The sequence below is a fragment of the Hydra viridissima genome, unplaced genomic scaffold (assembly GCF_058129835.1).
Source record: "Hydra viridissima isolate aposymbiotic clone 2 unplaced genomic scaffold, HvirCarnegie_v1 scaffold_2, whole genome shotgun sequence".
In the NCBI taxonomy this organism is placed as follows: Eukaryota; Metazoa; Cnidaria; class Hydrozoa; order Anthoathecata; family Hydridae; genus Hydra; species Hydra viridissima.
In genome coordinates this window covers 4,961,758-4,986,075 of record NW_028324301.1, presented here as the reverse complement: position 1 = coordinate 4,986,075, position 24,318 = coordinate 4,961,758, and the positions used below count along the sequence as shown (strand labels likewise).

At 28.1% G+C, this 24,318-nt stretch overlaps 1 protein-coding gene across 1 annotated transcript; it reads right to left on the bottom strand.

Moving 5' to 3' along the window:
- Window positions 1-742: 742 nt before the first annotated feature.
- On the bottom strand, window positions 743-23,768 carry LOC145182470 (advillin-like). Its single transcript, XM_090077579.1, has 25 exons — window positions 23,160-23,768; window positions 16,480-16,554; window positions 16,176-16,241; window positions 14,311-14,388; window positions 12,688-12,740; window positions 12,279-12,384; window positions 12,052-12,162; window positions 11,797-11,863; window positions 10,315-10,444; window positions 10,049-10,226; window positions 7,604-7,754; window positions 7,409-7,509; window positions 7,183-7,320; window positions 6,807-6,893; window positions 6,553-6,624; window positions 6,233-6,451; window positions 4,568-4,629; window positions 4,363-4,456; window positions 3,468-3,560; window positions 3,305-3,349; window positions 3,104-3,169; window positions 2,527-2,652; window positions 2,372-2,443; window positions 1,848-1,937; window positions 743-910 (listed from the first exon to the last, which is right to left on the bottom strand). The coding sequence occupies exons 1-25, from the start codon at window positions 23,232-23,234 to the stop codon at window positions 797-799; spliced, it is 2,469 nt and encodes an 822-aa protein (XP_089933705.1). The 5' UTR covers window positions 23,235-23,768; the 3' UTR covers window positions 743-796.
- Window positions 23,769-24,318: the final 550 nt, after the last annotated feature.

Here is a 24,318-nt window from a genome sequence, read left to right as displayed (position 1 = left end):
TGTTGTAATAGAGGGTTAAAGATGGAAGAATTTTCAAATGAATTAAAACTTTTTCATAATTCATACAAATATCCGTTGTCTTAACAAAAGAGTTGAAACTCTGTTAAAAAATTTAACAGTGTTATTCACTTGGGTAAGTTTATAAAATATAATTTGATGGCAAATGCATTCTGTTGAAAAAAAAACGAAAGTATTATGACAGACTTTAAACTAGCCTTGATAAAAATACGAAGACTGCGTCTACCCCGAGGGTTCTCATACCTTCAGAAAAGTGCCGAATTGTAAGTTTAATAAGTATATAACTGCCAAAGTTCAAAGAAATTACAGTACAGTAATAAGGCCTAGCAACATGAAACCACTAGTTCGTAGAGTTTATTAAAATAACAGAGGGAGGTGGGTTGAGTGCCAAACAAATATTCTGATAAATATTCTGTAAAACATAACATAAACTCCTTATATAGTCAACCTTTTTTCAATAAGCAACTTTGAATTTAAGTTGCTCGCTGTTTGTAAATTTAAACAAAAGCAGTTTTAACACACGCACGCACGTACACACTGTATAAATAATATTACTTGCAGCTCTCGACCTTTAATCTAATGAGTTCTTTCAAGTTGGCCGAGCTTTTATAATTCGGTGAAAAAGATGTCTTAATCTGTGCATAATATACATTTATATAATATACAAGATATTAAAATTAGTAATAAAATAAAAATACTTATACACTATTAAAAAAAGTAAACATTTGATACTACAATCTTTTTATACACGTGGCAGTATATTTGCCATAAAAACCATTTAAAAGAGCCTTAGTTTCTTCTTTAAAATTTCTTTCTTCCATTTCGGTAATTTTTCATAACTTTCTTTGTTCATTCCGAAGTAAAGCTCAAACTCATCGTTTGACAAATGTTTCTAAAAATAGAGAATGACGTGTTGATACACGTCTGAACAAAAACAGAGACCGAACGAAATAGTTTTTAAAATCAAAACGTTCGTGTGACTTTTTTTTAAAATGATTATCATTTAACCGTAATATTTGAAGACAAGGGAAAAAACAAATTTTAATATCTCTCTTTTTTCTTTTTTTTTCTCATGTTAAATGTTGATCTGACTACGCAAAATTATTTAAAAATCACCAACGTCAACAATAAAGAGCAGTTAAAAATACAATATTGCCTATGGAAAAAAAAAAACTTTCAAACTCTTAAATTCGTATTTCTCAAAAGTTGACATGTCTGTTTTTTACCCCTGCGTTCTTCATTTTGAGCTGAGAGTGAGAATCAGATTGGGGTAAGTAAAAAAAAAAAAAAAAATTTAGGTCAATATTTATGATTGCAATGCATCATTCTGTTAAATTTGAGCTTGGTGTAAGTCATTAGCAACTGATATTAACTTAACATTAGTACACTGATTCTAATTCTCACCAAGTCAGTTAGTTTTAGTTGTTTTTTTTTTTTTTTACGGTATTGGAAACTTATGTAAAATTTTGAAAAGATGTTTACGTTAAAGTCCGAAAACATAAAAAGAATTCAATAATTACACAGAAAAGAATTAACCTTACTTAAATTTGACTTAACAAAAATTGTGTCAACATTGTTGGTGCTAGTGACAAAGATTCAGTGTAAACAAGTCTATATTTTACAATAAAAAATATAGACTTGAAAAAAAACTCAGCTTAACTGAGTAAACAAAGAAATAGAAGTTATTTATTCTATCATTTAGAAAAATCTTTAAAATCTGATTTAGTTTATTGATAAGTTTATTTTAGCTATTTTTTTTCAATATGCTCAATTTTAGTTTTCTAAATCAATTAAAATCCTACGTGCTAACAAGTTATATCTAATCTTACCTCTTTGTTTGTGGGGTCAACTCCTTCTAATATCAGACCACTCATGGAAAGTTTCGAATATGGATAAATTTTGCTAAACTTTTGTATTTCCTGCAGAAAGGGAGAAAAAAAAAGAAAATGTTTTTAAGAATATTTTCTTATAAATAATCTTCACAATGTTATATGTTTAAATAAGCATTTTTTTCATAACAAATATTTAAAGTTATTCAGTTTAATGTAAGATGTTCAGCTGTTTGTACTTGCTGTTATAAAAAGAAAATCAGAATTTACTAAAAAAATTATATTCTGTAGGTTAACAATCAACTATTCAAACAAACTAATTTCCTTAAGCAACCAATGACAACACTTTGTCAATGAATTAAACACATGATTTTTCTAAATCACATTGTTGTATTAGATTACATAATTAAAGCCATTAAATTGTCAAACAAAAAAAAGTTTTGTATGTTAATTTAATGGTAATTTGTAAGCTAGGCGTATTGTTAAACATCTTTACATAAGATCAAAATAGATATTGGCCTTACCTCAGAAACAGTAGTTACACTAACATTTTCTTCGCCAAGCTGCTTTTTGAGATCTTCGTAGCTCATCCCTTTCTAGTGTTGTAAAGTCAGCTATTAAAACATTTTTTTGAGCAAAAAAATAATAATAAATAACGAAACAACAACATTCGACTCACGCTCCACTTTTCAGGATCCCAAGCAAAAAAGTATCCAGTAAAGTTTAAAGGTTCGAATCCTTGTTTTACTCGCAGTATATTTGTGTTTTCTACTGTACGACCAGATTTGTCACATTTGATGTATTCCTGAATAAACAAGAAAACATTTAAAAAATAAAATATTACAATTATTCACACAATTGAAAGAAAAACCCCAGTAGAAAACTTTAAAAAGAATGCTCCACAGCAGTTTATAAATTTAGCAAATTAAATTTTAGAAAAGGTTGCCTATCATCTTCTTTAACTACTTGAAATCAAAAAGGTTTTAAGCAAAAATATGAATTAAAAAGTCCTAAATCAATGGTGAATCAACTTTATTTGGCAAAAAGTTTTGCAAAAAAATAAAAAATAAAATAACAAAAATCAAACAAAAGGTTTAAAGATAGTTAAAGGATAATTTTTTATAAATTTTGGTTTTCTATCTTTTGATTAAATAATTTACTGACAAACTGAGTTTAAATACTTACATTTTGTGTTTTATTTTTTAACATATAAATCATTTTCAAATAAAAAATTAATCAATAAATGGCTTACTTACTAATGCACCGTCTAACGCATTTTTTTTCTCAATAAAGTTTGCTCCTTCACCTATCCACACAAAAACCTAAAAATATCTTTACTTATATTACAGTAAGAAGCTTTTCTGTAAAAAGATTTCACAAAAAAATTTTAATCAGATCATTCTTAAAATTTTAAATTTTAGGAAATCATAAATGGCACATGGAAGTAACAAAAATACCTCATCATATGTATCCAACAACATTACATCATCTTCACACAAATCCTATGCAAATTTAAAATACAATCAAACATTTAGATTTAAAATGATATTTTTACCATGCAAACAATATCAATCTCTATATTCTTTTTGGAAAACTTTAAGCCATTTGAAAAAAACATACATCTTGATCAAAATCAAATATTTCTTCCACCCAGAACCTTCCAGTTGCATTTGAACATTGAAATAATCGTGGTGAGAATGCAGATTTTTTTTCCTATAAAGAAAAAAACTTATCATTATTATCATTACTTACTCTAGCTGCTAAGCAAACAAATGAAAAAGTGCTCCTTGTAGATCAAATTAAAAGTTTGGTGTATTGGTTAACTGATATAGCTACACAAAACTTACATTAATCAACCAAATACAATAGACCAAAGGGGGAAAGGGGAAGGGAGTTTTTGATATAGTATAGTTTCTACATACTTAATCAAGCTTTTTCTGTCAGGATACAGAATTTTTGAGAAGTTTAAGTTCAATCTTCCTTCCCTTTTCTTCTTCCGAAGAAAAAAACAAGCATCTGAAATCCCCTCCCCATTACAAATACTCCCTATACAACCAGTGAATATTTAAAAAAACTCAATAGTAAATATTGAACGATAGTTTTGCTATAAATAAAATATATAGAAATATTTTCTATTCAAATTTTTAACAAATACTAGTTTGTATTTGCAAGGAAAGACTCAAAAATAAATATGATGTAAGAATTATAAAAAATGTTTTATATATATATATATATATATATATATATATATATATATATATATATATAGTTCATCTTTTTTATTTTGCTGGTTGCAATTACAGCATATTTTTTCTCTTTTTTTCCTTTTTTTTTAATTCTTTAAGTTCTATAAACTCAAAATCTCTTTTTAAACTTAAATTCTTTCTAATATTCAAAATCTCTTTTTAAAATTTTCCTCTCCACTAATATTTTTACAAAAAATTTTTTTCACACAGAGAAATAAAAAAAAAAGGTTAATTAAAACAAATTGCAAATAATGCAGCAAGTTACTCACTGAAAGACGAGGCATTGAAGCATACTCTTCTTTTCCGCCTAAAAAGTCCCAAAATTCTTTTGTTTCTTTTCCTTCTCGCACAATAATCAAATCACTAAGAAATATTTACTAAAATGTTTCAAATCGTATCAGATATATTCACAGCATTATATATTTAATTCACAGCCTTGTAGTGAATAAAATAGAGTAAAAAGCAACTAATCACCCATCAGGAGCTGCATAATCAGCAACAATTTCAGCAAAATTCTTTTCATCTTCACTGGCACCCTAAAAAATATAACATTTACAATATCATAATTTACAATATCATAATACTTAAAAATAACTATGATAATGCATAACCCTGCTTTTATATATATATATATATATATATATAAGTAGGGCTATGCATTATCATTTTTAGGACACTCTGCTAATATATATGAGCAGGGTGCTTATCGCTTCTAAACTAATTCCTTTTTCTGTATTTTATTTTCAGATAATTAAAGATAAACTCAAAAAATTTTACAATAGATAATTATACTCCACAGCAACATGCTGCAATAGTGTTGATGCATGCATAAGATAATTCAATTATTAGAACACAACAAGAATTTTAAAGACAAAATCCTCCTTGATCACCAACAATCTGGCAATTAATGGCTTGATTTGAAGAAACAAGGACAACATCCAACAACTTATGAATAGGAAAAACTGAGGGCACAGGATTCAATGGAAAAAATAGAGCGTGTAGCTGAAAGCCTACAAGAAGATACACAAATATCCATAAGAAAAAGAGTGCAACAATTAAGATTTCCAAGATCATCTTCTGCATCAAATCTTGTGGCCAGATCTACACTTATTTCCATACAACATACAGTTAACTCAAGAACTAATGTCAAATGACCATGGAATACTCCCAACCAGTACTAACTCTGCATAAATAGAATTCTGGATTGTGCTTCAAAACTATTAATGTCAGATGAAGCTCATTTTGAGCTGAATGGAACTGTTGATAAGCAAAACTGTAGGTTCTGGGAATTGCAAATTCAAGGCAAACCCACTCAAGGCCTTTAAATCTGTGTAAGGTTGTATAGTGCAAAGTAATGGTCCAATTCGTCATTGGACTGTATTTTTTTTATGATACAGAGGTAATGCAGTTACACTCAATGGCGGATGCTACAGACAAATGATTAAACAACTTTAAATGCCTAAAATAGATAAATTAACAATTGCAAAATATATGGATTCAATAGGATGGTGCTATAGGCCATACTGCTTGAGAAACAACAGATATATTTCAATAGTTTTTTCCTGACCAAATACAATAATTTTAATTGGTCTGCCCAGTCACCTGATTTAACAGCTTCTTACTTTTTGTATGGGAGCATCTGAAATCTTAAGTATGCATAAACAAGCCAGGAACTTTAGATCAATTAAAACAAAATATCAGAACCATAATTGCAAACATATTAGAGGATTTGCTGCATTCTGTTATGGAGAATTCAATAACAAGAGCTCAAATTTGTCATAGCTTATGGAACCCATTTAAGTGCTAAAAAATTTGAGCTCTTTAGACAATTTTTCAAACTTAATGAAAAAAAATATATTTCTAACACTTTGTATTTTAGTAAATTCAATAAAAAATTTATTATCAAACTAAAAGTTATTAGATAGTGACATTTGGGGTACCCTGTGTACCCTGGGGTATCTGTGTGTGCCTAACTTTTTTAACTGCCAGTCAATTTTATAGCTACGTTTTTTAAAAAAAATTCACAAAAATTTGTGAATTATTCATATCACCCAAATATGTAACATACTACTAAAAGTAACTATAGATAAATTAGAAAAAACAACAACCAAAGAAAATACAGAAAAAGTAACAACTAACCGAACCTTCCCAAATGAAAGCTTTTTCTAATGTTTTCATCAAGAAAACATCATTAGAGTTTAGAGATGCAGCACGAGCATACACTTCAACTGCACGTGTATTAAGGTTTGTGGTACCACGAATTTGAAAAAGTCTCACACCAAGCTTAGCTTTAGTATTTTCAGCACTGCTATTTGATCGTTTACTTTTTTGTCTGTTAAACCCACTGTCAAATCCACCCTTAAAATGTAAACTTATTTGTATTTATTCTATAAACATGAAATAAACTGCACACCTTAAAAAAAAAAAATTAAAAAAAAAGAAAGAAAAAAAGAAAAAACCTTCATGATAATCATTTTATGCTGGAATAACCGAAGAAAGTGCTCGGGCTCTTTACCTTGCACAACTCGTATCTTGTTAATAAAAAAAAAAACTTCTTTGAAATGTTAAAAAAAAATTTTTTTTTTTAAATGTTGAAACTGAAAATTAAAAAAAAGTAAAATAGTAGCATACTATTTTTTTCAGTAAAAAATCTTTTTTAAATATTTGGCTAAAAAAGGAAAGAAGATAGAAAACAGAAGAATTTCTAAATTACTTGGACAGGCTTCCCTTCATATTGATCATCCAGTTGTTGTGCCATGATTGCAGATGACCCTTTTTCATCAGCTGAGCTTTTTAAACCCTGAAATTAAACTAGCACTGTATTTCCTATTATTGCATATTCAAGACTTCATTTTATAATTTATATCAAATAAAAAGTAAAACACAAAGGTTTTATACAACAACAATATAGAAAATAAGAGAAAAAAAAAACTTTATAAATAACAATATAAAAGTCTAACAAAAATAGAGATAGCTATGAAATAAAAGAAATGTCAGTAAGTTAAAAAATATTGGCATAGTAAAAGTTGACGGCAAATTTGAAAAAGTTCATTAGTACTTTAAACTTGGTTGAGAAGATAAATGTTTACCTGCCAGAAGTAAATTACATATTTCTCTGCAGACTTCTCTTTGTATGTATAGAATACAATGTAGCAATCTCCTTCATAAAAAATACCATACTCATTCTCAGGGACATCAACTTTTCTAAAATTGTTGATACGCCACACCTGAGTAAATAAGTTTTAAAATCTAAGCTCCAATGCTATATGTAACATACAAATAACTCTATACAAAACATAAAGTTAACCAACTTGCCTTAATTTTTCCACTTCCATCATCAAACATAATATCCTTTGTCTTAGAAGGTTTATTTAAATGAAGCGTGTTAACTTCAAATGCTTCAGTATTATAAGATGCTAAATTAAAGAAATTAATATTACATCATTTTTTTGCAAATCAAAGAATAAGATACAGTTTAGTAACATTAGACAGCTATTTAAGCAAGCTCACCGATGTTACTTTTGTTGATCAATCCTAAGCCTTTTTGGTCACTTTCTGATTCCCAAGAACTAAAAAACTGCTTAAACACAGGATTTTCTCCACCCTCCACTACTCTTGTTAGTTTTGTATATTCTGGATAACCCTTTTCTTTGATGAATTTCTTAAAAGAAAAAAGTTATATCGTTTATACTCAACTTGAAATATTTACTAACATTTTTTTTTTTTTACATGATCACAAATCTAATTCAATATCAAATACATTTGTGGCAAAATTAGAGCATCCCTAAAAAAACACTGTTATTTGAACCTTTCATGTGGATGTAAAGTATAAATAAATGGGCAAAAAAGCAGGTGTAAGTGATCTCTAGCTAAAAAACTACTATGACAAGACAACAGAGATTCTTCATCATTTCTTTGCAGAACCTTATGCGTAAGTTCTGCAAAAGAAACGATAAAGAAACCAGCCAATTAGTGGGATTTGGTAATGTTTTCGGATAAGATTACATTTTCTCAGGTACATAGATCAGGTTCAAATTATTTTTATTGATTTATTTATGGAAATAATTATGTATTATTGTAATTTAAAAATTATTTTCTTGCTCACTAGCAATCAGTAGATCAGAAAAAGCCCATTAGACCCATTAATTTATTAAAAGAACTAAGCCTAAAAACAAAAGAAATAATTTGTAGGTAAACAAAATCAAGTATAGTGGTGAAATGTTACCCTTGTTGATGGTATTAGGTTAGTAATATTGACCACACATGGCTGGACATTGATGACGATCTACTAATTGACTAACACTTTGTAAAGTAGCACTATTTTCATTTGTTTCATTTGGGATTTGTTGCCTAGCTATAAAATCTGCTTCATTAAAAATATTTCTATCAAATGTAAATACCCGCACACCTAAAACCACTTACAGCAATATGGTCTTGCTGTACCTTTTGGTAAGCTTTGAAGAAAAAAAAAAAAAAAAAAAAAAAGAAAACAGTAATGATTACAATTTATTAATTGTACAATAGTACATATTTTGTAGTATCACAATAAAAACTGTAGCAACTTGCTCTTTAACGCTTGATTCTACCTTTGACTCTACATTTTTAGCATAGTGGTTTGACATTAAAATACATACATGTTCAATATTTTGTTAGTACTCCTTTGTCTTTGAGAACAGCAGCCACATACAATCACATATTAGGCACAAACTTTATACATTCATTTGTACAAACTTATTTTGAAAGCTTTTTGAAGACTTTTTATTATAACATAATAAATCAACTAAAAAGCATTTTTCAGGGGTGCTCCAATTGTAAACACACTTTACAAAAATTTTGCAACAGTTTTATCTATGGTTTTCTAATCTAATAAGATAATAATATAATTCAAACATTTCATAACTTAATCATTATTTAAGGGTTCACTATTTTTGAGACTATTTTCAAACTTTTTTACTTTACTTTTAATACAAACTAGATTCTTTAAAAAGAAAAAATTGATAAAATTATTCTCATTTTTCAATGAGATCATTTTGTTTACACACTCAATTAGATCTTGTATTGAATCTATCAAATTTTTGGAGGGATTTGCGGTGTTTATCTTCTTAGCTATTCTTGTGAATTTTTTCTTTTAATATAGAACTAGTCTAAAGCAGATTAGTAAGTTGTCATTTTTTAAGATTATTGATTTCTTAGTCATGAAATACTTACTGATTGTAAACTCATAAAGTGAAACGTAAATATATGTTGTCTAATTTATACTTCTTGGATAAAGAAGGAAAGAAAAAGATATTTTATAATATTAACAAAATGTTAGATTTTTCACACCTTTTATTATCATTTTTTGTGTAACCTTAAATTTGGTTTGGTTTAGAATCAGTTAAATATTGTTAAATTTAATTGAAACAGCCTTTTTTTAGTCTTAATGATAAATAAACAACAGGATTGAACATATTTTTCAGTTAAATCATGCTTTCGTACACCAGATTAAATAAAATCGAAAAAAAAAAACGAAAAAAAAATATCCTAACACAGCTATGTAGGCCTAGTATTGCTGCCAGATGTTCCTTACTTATCTTATTTACATAGATTGGAGTACATTTGAAGCCCTTCACAGACTTTTTTGTTAAATTCCAGGCTAGAACTTTTTTTTTCCATTCACTCATTCCGCACTCATAAGTAAGCTATAAGTAAGCATACTTATTCTATATGATGTCAGTTATCTTCAATTAAAAAATGATCACTTTTTTTGATTTTTTACAGAAAGAATTTGTAGAGGAATCTTAATACTTTATCTATAAAACTAAAGGATTTATGACCTTTTGTAAAAGTTATAAATTTTTAGGAATTATGGGTACATAAAAATGATAACATTTTTAACAATCAAACTTGTTGTGGCACTCAAAATGATGTCAATTATAGTAAGTTTTATTTTTGTTGAGTAGAATTCATGCTTACCATAGCATTATTCATCGCAGCTTTTTTTTCATTCTGTGTGCATCTTTTTCCAATCCAGCTAAAAACACCAGATTGACCAGCATCAAGTATAAAGCAATCATCAGAGTCAAGATCTTCTTTTTTTAATGGTGGTTTAGCTGCTTCCTCAATTCGTAATTCTCCACTAGCATCTGTGACTCTAAAATACAGTTTTAAATTTGATTTTGGTTATCTATAAATATAAAAAGAACTTTTTAACTTTAAACAAAACTGTAAAGTAAAAAAACCTGTATAATGTGATCTCTCTGCTGCCTTCACCTTCAAATTCTGAGTCATCCCCACCTTCCTCTGCAGATTTTATAGGTCCCTTGTCACCAAGAGCATCAAAAAACCGCTTATCATTATCTGCTCCAGAATCTTTCAAAATAAAATATTTAAAATTTAAAACATAAAAAGGTAAATATAGATAAATCATATATAAGCAACTTAGTTATTAAAACAACTGATTTGATCAAAGGATTGTCTAAATTTAAAACCTGTTACCTCTCTAATAAAATATCTTGAAATTTAGCACAGAAATTTGGGCATTTAGTTGTTGATAGTAACTTTACCATTTTTTGTCAGCAATTGTTTTAAAGTTTGCCCCCTTTGCCCCAAAAATGAGAAACCCTTTTATATCTTGGTTTTATAACTTGAAATGCTTATTAATTGAAACTTATATAACTACTAGAAAAAAAGCTAAATTAATCAACATTTAAAAACTTTTCAATATCTCTTTAAACATTCTCTTTTGATTGTTATTTGTTTGGTTTCATTATTCTGTAATTAATTGTTTGTCTAGTTAACTTAGCAATCAATGAAATATTAATGGCTTTGTTAAATTTTATCAGTTTATTAAACAGTTTCACTAACTTTACTAGTCAAGATTTTTAGTGTTTTGTGTGTGTGTAAAAAAGGTTTTAATAAAAAAATACTTGAATAATTAAGTAAACAAAATTTCACTCTTTTACAAACAACATTTAAAATGTGAGCTCTAATAACCAATAACCTAATAATTCAAGTATATAAATGCTACCTTTTAAATCCAGCTATTCTTGGTAAAGAATGTGTGGGCTGTAAGTATTGCTCTGAATGAAAGTTTTAAATTGTTTCGAAGTGAAAGGTCCCACAGTCAAAAAAGACATGCCAGAAAAATATAAATGAAGATCAGATTTACTTTAAAAGTGGAACTTAAAAGAATTAGCGCAAACCTTCCATAATGATACCTCCAAAAGCGAGATATTTAGTATTAATAGACTTTATCTGTTTTCAAATGAAACAGTGTTGTGTAGAGAGGCCAGTTTGAAATTGCAGTCCTATACTAGGAATTCCTAGACTGCATAAGTTCAACCCTCTAAGCACAAAAAATGTGGGAACAGAAATATTCTTTCAAAAAATCAATATTTCAAATAACTCTGATAAAGTTTTTTGGAATCAGCATAATTTAAACTATACAGATACCAGTTACAACACAAATGTATTATTCTAAATAATCAAACAAATAAATAAATTGCATAATATAATTCAAAAGATCATTGATTCCTTTTTGGGGCAAAGGAGGACCTATCAAACAATGAGTACCTAAAATTCCAGGAAGCTACTGGCTTTCATAGCTTAATGATATGAATATCTGTGTCAAACTTCAAGAGTATGAAATAGCAACCTAATATTAACACAGAAATTATTAGTATTAAAACCTGATAGATACAAAGATGCATAAAAGAGTTTACCAATTAGTATCACATGAGCTTTGCCACCACGCTCCTCATCACGAATTTTTCGGGCAATTTCAGCCGCCTGAAAAAAAACAGTTTTTAGAAATCTTGAAAAAATTAAACATGCAATACTAATATGAAATACAATCCCAATTTTCTATTTCCAAAATTTACAAGTAAAATATACATGTAATATAAACAAAGTAGTAAAAATTGTTCTAGTAAAATTAACAATTAATAACTATTATAGTGTAGCTATTATAAATTTACTTTTATTCTTTCTCTTTTGCTTGAGTCTTTACCATTCCAACAAAATATTGTCTTTCCATTATCAAGTATAAATACATCTCCATGATTCAAGGACTTGTATGATATTTCAACCTATTTATAAAACAAAGTTAATACATTTCTAAAACAAACTTAAAATATAACCTCCAAATGAGTAGATATTTTTTGTCTGATTCTTCATTTATAAAGTTTGATGAGTGAAAAAATACCTGTTCAATTCTAACATTTCTTTTTCCTTTAACATGTAGAAGACGCTTGGTATAACTTTCCCTGTCTACTTTGGTAAATCCACTCTCAATTCCTCCCTCCAGGTATCTAAATTATTGAACACTCATGTAGAGAAACAAACTTTTACATAAATAACTCCAGGTAACTAAATTATTGAGTACGCATGTAGAGAAATAAACTTTTGCATAAAAAAAACAACAACAACAACATTTTCATTCAACACTAACTTTTAATTTAAATTTTCTAATTTTATAAGCTTTTGTCACTAAAAATTGAAATGTTGTTTATTGTTGGTAAAAACAAAAATATTCAAGATTTTTCAGCTATAGTGAATATTAACTATATGAAACGTGTTTGATAGAAATATGAAAATGTTCAAAAATAACTTACTCAATTCCATTTGGAAAAATATCCAGGAACTTTTTTGACTCATGCCTTTGAACCTTAAAAGATAATTGAATAAAATACCTGATTTTATATTCTCAAGTAAAGATTTTATAAACAATAAATCTGAACTGAGTCCCTTTATGAAGGTTGAAAATTAGCAGCATTAAAGTAAAAAAATCTCCTGATCCATTTTTTAATATATTCATAAAAAAAGTAAAAAAAGGTTTAGGAGTGGCTTGGGAGTGGTAGAGCTTGGGAGTGGTAGAGCTTGGGAGTGGTAGAGCTTGAATGAATAAAAAACTAAAACAAAAATTTCAATTCATCAATATGAAAAAATCAATAACATGAAAAAATCATGATCATCATAATCATCATGATCTAATGATCATCTGATTATCTAATGATTCTAATAATGATCTAATGATTATCATCTACACTAAACACTCCACATACAAATGTAAAGCAACAGTTTTTCTGTCAGTTAAAAATTAGTCTTACTGAATTTTTTTTTAACTCCTTACTTTGTTCAAATTATGCAAGTTAATAATTAATATAAACTAATCAAATTTATTTCAAATTCTAAGATAATTAAAAAAATAAGGAACACTTTTTGTTCACTAACTTTTCATTTACATTTAACTTTTTGAAAATGTTAAAGATATCATAAAACCACGATGAAACCAAACAGTTTTATTTTTCTGCAAGTGACAAGATCTTGACTAAGTTTTTTACTCAAAAAGAACACAAATTTATCAAAGGAGACCTGTATTTTGAAGAATAGAAGATACCATATAATATTTACCAACTGATGAAAGCTGATGGAGATCTTTCTTGACCACTGCCAGAAATTTATGCATGAGGCTATTCAGATTTGATAATCAACAAGGCAAATGTGCATACCATTTTCAGAGTTGGAAAAGCCATGTCTTTTTTAAAAAACATCCACTAGTTGAACCAATAAAAGAGAAAGGCTCTTGAAAAAATGTATCAGACCTGCTATGGCTAATTTTAAAAAATAGTTTTCAGGGAGTTATTTCAAGAATGCAACAATAACTTTTTTTGGGTACCAACCCTGAGCACAGCTGAACAATGATGAAACAAAATTTAAAAAAAAATACTGGTTGCTTACCAAATAACTAGCACATAAAAATGTGCCAGTTATCTAGTAAGCAACCAGCATCTTTTTTAAAATTTCGTTTCAAGACAAAAAGTAATTACACCCTAGAGCCAAAAATTTACAGAAAGTATTTAAAGTAATTACACACCAAGTAGTTACAATGATTTTATTTCGATAAATACATATCTCAAATAAAGCAAACCTAAATCAGTTTTTAAGAAATAATAGTGAACAATACTCTACTACAGTTTTTCTCCTACTATTATACTGTTGTAGCAATTTAATCATCTTTAACATTAACATAAAAACACATAAAAAAATGAACTACACTTTTAAATAACACATATTTTTCCAGACAACATTCATGATTTGATATTGACTAACTACTTAACTATTTAGAAGCAGAATACACACTTGATGCGTTCACTTAATATATTTTGAAAAGTTGATACTTTGTCACATTCATTTCTTTTAATTTAAAAAATGTTTAGAAAATGATTTATTTTTACCTCTCTGTATTGAACTGGGTCTCCCCCTAAATAATCATCTAACTCAACTGTTTTGTAAGCAGCAATACCAGATTCATCCTGTAAATAAAATGACATTTTAGTAATTAAACTCAGATATCTCATACTCCACATATAGGCATTAGAATATCTAAGGGTACCATGTCTATAGACATTTGAAGACCCCATAGGAAAAACCAGCAGGGTGAGCAATTTCCACAAAAATATAACATTTTTTTAAGTTTAAAATATGTTACTGAATACATCACAAGAATACTAAATCACCAAAAAATCAAAGCAAGATGGCAGTTTTAATTTTAATATTTACAGTTTTACTAAAGGTCATTTTGGGCTTTTTTAACCAGTTTTTCCCCTAATTCATAGGATTTTTACATACTTATTATTTATAGCAACTTACTTTTAATAAATTTTGAAGGTAAAAAATAATTTTCCTAATTATTAATTTCAATAATTACTACTATAATTAAAAAGCAAGTAGTTACAAATACAATATATTTTAGAAACTCAATGATAAAAACATGGGGCTAAATAATAGGACGTAATATCAAGTTTAGATATAGGCAAAGTTAATAAAAACTGATTTCATTCTTTAATTCAGGAAAAAAATAACAATATATATATATATATATATATATATATATATATATATATATATATATATATATATATATATATATATATATATATAAAATTTGAATTTTGACAACATTTTCCAGGATAAAATCCTCCTTGGTGGTTTAATTTAAAGAAGCAGGGACAATATCCAATAACTTACAACTAGGAAGACCGTAAGTAGACTGTAATTGTTATTAGAAAATATAAAGCATGTAGCCAAAAGTGTGTAAGAAGATCCAGAAACATCAATAATAAGAAAGGCACAACAGTTAAGGCTTTCAAGATCATCTCTGCACCAAATCTTATGGTTAGACCTACTCTTACTTTTGTAAAAGATACAGTTTATTCAAGAACTGATATCAAATAATCAACAAAAGTGCCTAGAATACTCCCAAGTGATTCTTTACTGGAAATGGTAACCCTGCATAATGAAATGCTGGATTTTGCTTCAAAACTATTAATGTCAAATGAAGCTCATTTTGAGCTGAATTGAATTGTTAATAAAAAAAACTACAGGCTCTAGAAAATTGCAAATCCAAGGCAAACCCACTCAAGGCCTTTACATTTGTGTAAGATCAATTTATGGTACAGAGTAATAGTTCAATTGGTAATGCAGTTACAGTCAACAGCACAACTACAAACAAATGATTGAACAATTTTTGGTTTCAACAGGAGTGCTATGGCCTATACTGTTCAAGAAACAATTAATGCAACAGATTTTTCCTAACCACATCATCTCCAAATACTTTGAATTATTTGACCTGCCTGATCATTGGACTTAAAAGCTCTGGACTTTTGCCTGTGGGGATATCTAAAGTCTAAAGTATGCATAAACATGCCAGATCAATTTAAACAAATATCACAGCAGAAATCACTAACATATCAGAAGATTTGCTACATTTTTCTATGGAGAATGCTATAAAAAGAGTCCAAATTTGTTGAGCTTAAATGGGACCCATGTATTAGACATAATATCCTCTTAGTTTTGATTTAAAATTTTAATTTAAGAACTTAGTTTTTAAATTTTTATATCAAAACTAAAAGAGAATATTTATATAAACTAATTTATACACTGCTATGTACAATATAGATAATTCCATACACACAGATTGCTACTAGGCATTTTATGTGTGTGTGCGCGTATATATATATATATATATATATATATATATATATATATATATATATATATATATATACATATATTAAAGTGTATGAATATTTAAAGTAACCTGTGTTGTTTCTGCTCCAAGCCAAAAGTGAATATCCCATTCAAATTTATCTTTGACTTTACGAGTCTGAAAAAAAACTTTATATTCTTGATTGATCCTTTTTTAAATTATTTAAAATAAAATTAAACATTTATACTAAAAAATTACTATGATAAGTTTAAAATTTTTAGACTCTTTACAAATATTTATCATTACATCATATTTTATATTAAAAAAATTTGTAACATATTATAACTTCACTTACATGCATTACATCATATTCTTATATTAAAAAAATTGTAAACAATAATATAATTTCACTTACATGCAAACAAACATATGAATCTCCACTGTAGAACTTTCCATTTAATTTGGGATCTTGTTTTACAACTTTAAGTTTCTATAACATGCAATATCATATATATAACTTTTATCAATACTTTAATTTAGTAAATAATATAAAGAATTCTTTAAAACTTTTATTTTTTAGTTGTTTTTTTTTTATGTCAATGATAAAAAAAATTTTTATGTTAATGATAAAAAAAAAAAAAAAAAAAAAAAAAAAATTTTTTTGATGATAGTTTTTTTAAGTGAAAAATTTATTGATATTTTTTTTAAATGTACAAGGTTTTGTTTTCATAGCAAAATAATCAAAAACTATATATTACACTATACATTGATACTATTATTGTTATTTTGCAAAATAATTAAAACTCCTGCTGTTCAGGTAGCTTGTTATTGACCAAAATAATAAAGGTTTTATTTCTGCCTTCTATTCCTTTTGGTTTGTTCCTGCTTGTTGGCTGTTTATTGATGTGTTATTTTAATGTGGTACAAATATTTAGAGTTACTCCTTTTTGGCAAAGGCAGTAAATTTTTTTTTAAGAGAATATAACGCAGGAGACTGTGGCAATTTTCTTTCTTTTTGGGGGAAGAAGCCTTAGTAATTTATTTATTCATAATTACGTTATAAGTAAAATAGAAATTTCGGTTAGATCGTATTTTATGTACGTAAACTAAAACAAGCAACTGCCTTACAAACTGCTCACTCCTCTCCAGGGAAAACCCAGAAGAACGTCGACCCTGAGTTTGCCTCCCTTTTGAAGAGCGGGCGAGAAAAGAAAAAAAACATTAGTTTAATACAAGCACACCGGTGTAGGCCAGCCTCATTTGACCTTAGCCATTAGGTCTGATAAAAGACGATCTAATGTGGTAAGATTGTATATTAAAAAGATAATGAACCTAACTCATTATCTGGAACAATAATACGAGATGCTTGAGGTCTTGGCATTTTACAGTTTTTTTAAATAAAAGACACTTATTTCCATTTTACAAATATTTTCAATTTAAAACTTTTCTTTAAAATAAAATTGAAAATTTTGTGAAATTCTTAATTATGCAAGCTCTTCTGTTTAAAAATAGTCCGAAAACAAAAGAACTTTTTAATTACTTTTTATTACGTAATGAAAAAGTTGCGCTTTTTACTGTTTTAGTTTACGTACATAAAATACGATTCAACCGAAATTTCTTATGTAACCGACGCACAGTGGTCATTTTTTTCTTAATTCTAAGAAAAAATTGTACTTTTTTTTTAGATTTTGTTTAGTCTTTGTTAGACCTTTCACTTTCTGTTTCATTTTTAGGCAACTAAGTGAATGCATCAATGTTTCTGATGATGATGGTTTTTATATTTTATTTTTTTATACCTCATATTTTATGTCTAATTACATTGTTTTAGAAAGTTCCTATAAATAATATTTCCAAATGACTTTATGACAAGTTTATGACCTAATTATTTTTCCAAATGACTGGCTAAAAAAAAAAGAGAGTTTCTTTTACCCATGTAATGTTAAAAAAAATAATAATAATAAATAAAAAAAAAGAAGGTCATTTTAACAAAAATAACCATTATTTCTGATTAAAAAGCGCAGATTGGTGCAAATAAAATTATATTACAATTAACAGCAACATTAACGCACCACTTATAAATTCCGACTTATTTTGAAAAATATTTCCCGGATTTATCAATTACAAAAATGAATATAATGTTTATTGTTAGGCCTTTTGTAGGTTTTATTTCGTTTCCCTAATTTAATTACGAAGTTATAGCAGCTTTTCATAAGTAGCATGTTTTGCTGTAATTAAACCTCACCTCTAAAAGAAAAGTATGTATTAGTTTTAAAATCTTTTAACAGTAGAAAAGAAAACTGTCATTTGAGCAACATATCTGTTAGCAATGCAGCTTTCTAGACGAAATATAAGTTACTTTACGCAATGAAGGATTAACAAATCGCGAACTTGGTAGAAGATTTGGAGTGTCTCATACAACAGTCGGTAGGGTTCTTGACGACTTGACCGAGACAGACCACAAGCTACCAATCCCGTGGAGGACCGATTTTTTATACTTCGAAAACTGAAAGAACGGTTCACCACTGCACGAAGTCAACAGATACAACTTGCTGAGGTTCATGGAACTGCGTTTAGTCAAAATACCATAAGAAGAAGACTTCCTCCTTTAAATTTACGACCTCGGGCAGCAGCTACTGGTCCCAGATTGTCTGTAGACCACCAAAGAAACAGAGGCATATGAGCTGGGAAACACATGATTGGGAACAGGCCTTATTTACAGATGAGTCAAAGTTTTGCCTTACAAGTTCTGATAGCCGCCCAGAGTGTACAGAAGACCAAATGAAAGATATTTCGCTTGTAACATTCGAGAAACCACTTTATATAGAGGCAGCTCATTGATGGTATGGGGCGGAATATCTTTAACTGCTCGCACAGAGCTTTTTTTTGTTGATGGTGGATGTTTGACTTCTCAACGATACATAGTAGAGATTTTATAACCTTTTGTGATACATTTTGCACCGTACACTGGAGATGGTTTCCTTCTTATGCAGGATAATACTAAACCACATACGGCACATATTGTTACTGAGTGACCAGCTTGCAGTCTAAATATGAACCCAATAGAGCATCTTTGGAATATAATGGGACGCCGTGTTAGAAGCCAACATCCACCACCTAACAGCTTAGACGATCTGCGACAAATTCTTATCTGCGGGTGGGAAGATATCTCTTAAGAAACAATTAGATCTCTAATTGAAAGTATGCCACGGTGACACTAGTTATTAATAAGTCAAAAATGTTTTAATTTAAGATGTATTAGTGTGCATAACAATAACAACCATTTTACTTTATTTTGTTAAACGAACCATATTTTTGGTTTGAGCTTTTTTTTCACCATCCTTAAACTCAAGTTTATTATTATCATCGAAATAATTGTGCTCATGTGTTCTATTCTGAATATGTTTGTCAAAATATTTGATAATATTAACGACTATTAAAATAAATCGAAATCTATAAGTGGTGCGTTAATTTTGCGGTAAAGTGTAGTTTGATAAAGTATAAGTGTATCTGAATTTCTATAATTTTTTTAAACCTTACTCTTTCGTAAAAATCAAAGTCTTTTTTTAGTATTCCTACCAGTTTTTACTTTATATTTAACTCTTACATTTAAAATCTTAACCACTTCGTTAAGGCACGTTATCATGTTTAATGTCAAGATGAAGGCTGAAAAAGGACCTGTCTGGCAGACATTTTTATTGAGATGGTAGAGATATAGTGAAATAAAACTTTCGTTAAAGTGAAATAAATTTCCAGTTAAGTTAACTTAACAACCCTTCATTTTTTTTTTTACTTTTTTCCCAACTGTTATATAGTTTTGAAATAAAGACTTTTTTTCTATATTTGACCAAAAAACATTTCCTGAACACTTTGAGGAGGGGCGAGTAGGAGAGGATGTTCATAAAGTTAAGATGAAACAAAAACCCCCTTCCTTAATCAGCTGGCGCCCATGTTTTTAAATGTTATGCTAAAATGCAAATATATTAACTTGTATTTAAGTAAAACTTAACAGTTATTCTAGAGAATCGAAAAAAGGAAGGGGGTGTTCTTAACAATGGGGAATCAGTATTTAAAACAGGTGGTTACATCAATAAAGGAAAGTTCATTTCATTGAAAAGTTTTTCAGAAAAATTAGATTATGTAGAAAGAATGTATTTGTAAATAAATGGAAATCACTGACATTAAACCACTTTCTAGCGCCTTCATAATTATTGAAGATCTATTTAGTTGAGGAGTATTTCTCAAAGTATTTCTCAATCTATTTTTCAAAGTATTTCTCAAAGTATTCTTCGAAGTATTTCTCAATTTATTTTTCAAAGTATTTCTCAATGTATTTTTCAATCTATTTCTCAATGTATTTCTCAAAGTATTCTTCGAAGTATTTTTCAATGTATTTCTCAAAGTATTCTTCGAAGTATTTCTCAATTTATTTTTCAAAGTATTTCTCAATGTATTTTTCAATGTATTTTTCAATGTATTTCTCAAAGTATTCTTCGAAGTATTTCTCAAAGTATTTCTCAAAGTATTCTTCGAAGTATTCCTTGAAGCAATCCTCTCACGATTTCTTTTATCTGCGGCATTTAAATCCCTAAAAAGTTACCAAAAATTTAAAGAAGTAATGATGATTATAAAAATGAAGGATTTGGAACATTTTCTATGGATATAGTTTTGCACTGTTGATTGATGAATTATCTAAATTCAAAAACCAACTTTAAAGGAATTCAACTATGGATTGGATTTTTCTCTTTATACTCCTAAAAAAAATTAAACAAGCTTATTTGATTATCCTCAGGATATGACGACAAATGATTTTTCAGCAATTTTTTCTTTTTTTGCACCATACTGCAACTTTTCCTTTTTTGTACCATACAGCAAGCTTACTTTTTTGCACCATGCAGCAAGCTTACTTTTAACTCAAATTGATGATATTCACACAGTCAGTAACATTTTCTATGAACAGAGCATGCATTACAAAATTGAATTTGAAGGCTTAACAAGCCAATCAGTGATCAAACAATTAGAAGAAACTGAGAGTGATTTAGTCGCAGAGAGTTCCATATTTATGATTTGATTGTCTCATTACGGATTAGCTATTCCAAATAAGGAAACCCCAAATTGTAGACATAATCCAAAACCCTTCTCAACATAGTAATGTAGGCCTTTGAAATTTGTGTCCCACAAGGAGAACAATAATACACTAATGGCAGAATTGAATAAAATTTAAGGCTACATAAAAGAAATAACTCCGTCTAACACTAATTAAATAGCCTTTAACACGATGGGCTTGACATTCATGGCAAAGTAAAAACAGCCATTTCCAACAAAACCAGCGCAGCCCAATGATGTTAATCGGAATTACAACTTTACCGTGCTTGGATCCTACATATTGATTAAGTTGTTGCTACATATTGATTATAGGTTTCTCAATAGAAAATGGTAAACAAGTAGAAATGAAGCTAAATGTGTGGATTCCAATAATAAGAAAATGATAAACAAGTAGAAATGAAGCTAAATGTGTGGTTTCCAATAATAAGAGTAGACTATTTTCCTACTCGGTAATCATCAGAAAAAAATTTATTAAACTGTTTACAACCAATCATTATGTGTTTTACCTGGTTTTAAAAAAATCAATTGTCTAAAGAAAATATTAAATAGTACATTAAAATTTCTAATTGTCCTAGAGATCTTACAATAACAATTAATTCATTAAAGTGCCACGTGAGAATTTTTTTAAGTAAAAGCACAAAAAAAAATTGCTTTATTAAACCAATTGTTCTGCAGATACACATTGTAATAAAATTATAGATAATTATTTGCAAGTAAACGGACTGTACTCACAAAGACGGTGTTCTTACTGACCTAATGTCATAAGTATATTTCGTCTGTGGCATTTGCTTGATATAAAATAAACCTAATGTATTGGGCTTTTATAGCGTATTTCTATTTGTTACAGTTTCCTTGTTGAGAATCTGAAGATAGAAATGATGGACAGAGATGCTTAATGTTAATCAGACGATACAGATTTTCAATTTTTATATGAAAATTTTAACAAAAACAAGACTTTGAAGGTGGTTTCTTTTATTTTCCAGAAATTTCTTGATTAAAAATTTAAAATAAAACACGACAAATACATTTTGCTTGAACTCATTAATAATTTTCACGATAATTTGCAATTCTTATTTTAAAGATCTTTCTATTTTGTGGATTTAAGTTTTAAAAAATTCATTAAGAGTTTTTGGTTTTTTTTTTTAAAACGCAAGCAAAACTCGCTTTAAACATTTTTTTTTTTCGATCTTCATTTAAGTTCAATAAGAAGACCGAAATAGTTTAAAGCGTGCAATAAAACAAAAGCAATATAGAGAAGAAAACATTTTTTAAAATTTGTGTTACACCCCAACAAAAGAGACAAATTATTTATACTATATAAGGAATGAAGATACTGTATATTCTTAGGAATAAAAATTAAAATCTTCCGCAAATGTACAGTGACGTCAAAAGCGGGTTGATGTATGATCAGTTAACAGTTCGCTTTAAAGATTACAAAAAGAAATACAGAGAAAAAAATATGACATTTCATATTACATATGAAAAATTATATTAATAACAAATAAGCAAAATTTTTAGCAAGGGAAGTTTTACTTGCTGCATTTTTTTGTAAGTCTTTTTTCAAAACACTTAAAGATCTCCAAGTTAAAAAATGTAAAAAATTTGTAACTCAAATTTATTTATTACAAATTGCATAAATAAAAGTTTGCCAAATAATTCTGATGGAAGTATTTATTTTAGAAATAAGTTTAGATAATAAAAAAAAAAAATGGTTTTAAGTCATTTGAAGCAGTTTAATCCTCAGGTACTATTTAAAAATTCAACCTCGTTTGTTTGTTTAGATAATATCCCCAGAACAAAAACACATTATTTTGACAACTTATTCAAGCTTCTCAATAATAAAGTTACATGCAGGTTTACACAACATTTTTTACGTTTTCTCTATATTATAGTTTCTAAAAAGTATCTACTTCTTTTAGCCTATGACTGTTGTCATTAAAATCCTCACAAACCGGTCGATTATTAAAATACTGACAAAGCTGTTATATTTACCTCAACTCTCCAGATTTCCAGTCCAGGTGTTTGTCCTGCTCCTATAAATGCTTCATCTACGGATGTTGATGGCATTCTAAATTTTATGTAAAATGCTAAAGAACAAAGCTGCTAAAAACAAAAATCCGTTGCTGACTTTATAATGGCTATTCAATTACTTAAACCAAATTTTCGATTCCAAAATAAAGTAAAATCTCGTAGTTAAAGAAAATTCATTATTTTAAATTTTTTTCCTTCAGCTCAACTAAACGAAATGACTTCGCTGTTGTAATCTCACTACAGATTTATTATTTGTCGTCTCTGTTTAAAGATGGTAACCATTAAAATTCACAGCTAAACTTTTATTGACAAGATAAATAGAACACATCATGTTAATCTCAAACATTAATGGCTCATATTTCTCAGGGATTTTTTTACCATAAATTTGTTATGGCTTTGGTCGTTTTAGTGTCTCTTGTCTCTTTCTTTTTTTTTAATATATAAAGCTAACACACATGAGATTTTAATAGCGTCTACTTTCTTCGTTCAGGTAGCCTAAACTCCTTTACATTAAAAGCGTTCTTGGAGCTGTTGTTTTTGTGAACAGTACATTTATGTTTGTTTTTTTCTAAAAAGAAAAAACTTTTCAAAAATTTCCAAGGTGTGAAAACGGAAGTTGTTAAAAGAAACTAAATATTGGCGCGAACATTTTTATCAATAAATGAGATAATCTGGCGATTTAGTGCTTTCTATTAATTAAACCACACAAACTGCGTTCAAAAAGTTTTTTCAGAAACGGAAAAAAGGAAACAAAATAGAGTAACATCAACTGATAATAACTTGTCATATTAAGTGATGCCACTCTATTGTAGATATATTTTATGTCTGCAACGCCGGTCCTTCGTATTAATTTTTGAATCTAGTCACTAAAAAGTTGAAAAGTTCTAACAAAAAAAATCAAACATAAAATATTTCTAAATGCAATATTTATAAAATGAGTATAGAAGTGATTAATATTTAATAAAGTAAATAATACTAATTATCATCTCTAGCCGAAGTAAAGGACGGATCGAAAAGAAAACGAGAAAGATGAAAAAATACATTTTGAAATGAAGGGTGATGAAGATTTGTCTGGCTCAACATGAAAACTTCATTCCATCTCCGTGTAGTAGAATAATTG

Bases quoted from the DNA above. Each gene is read 5' to 3' on its own strand.
- LOC145182470 (XM_090077579.1), bottom strand. From the start codon at position 23,234: ATGCCATCAACATCCGTAGATGAAGCATTTATAGGAGCAGGACAAACA. The intron at 7,510-7,603 runs GTGAGCTTGCTT...TCTTTAATTTAG, and splicing joins GATCAACAAAAGTAACATCG to CATCTTATAATACTGAAGCA. The intron at 911-1,847 runs GTAAGATTAGAT...CTCTATTTTTAG, and splicing joins TTGACCCCACAAACAAAGAG to AAACATTTGTCAAACGATGA.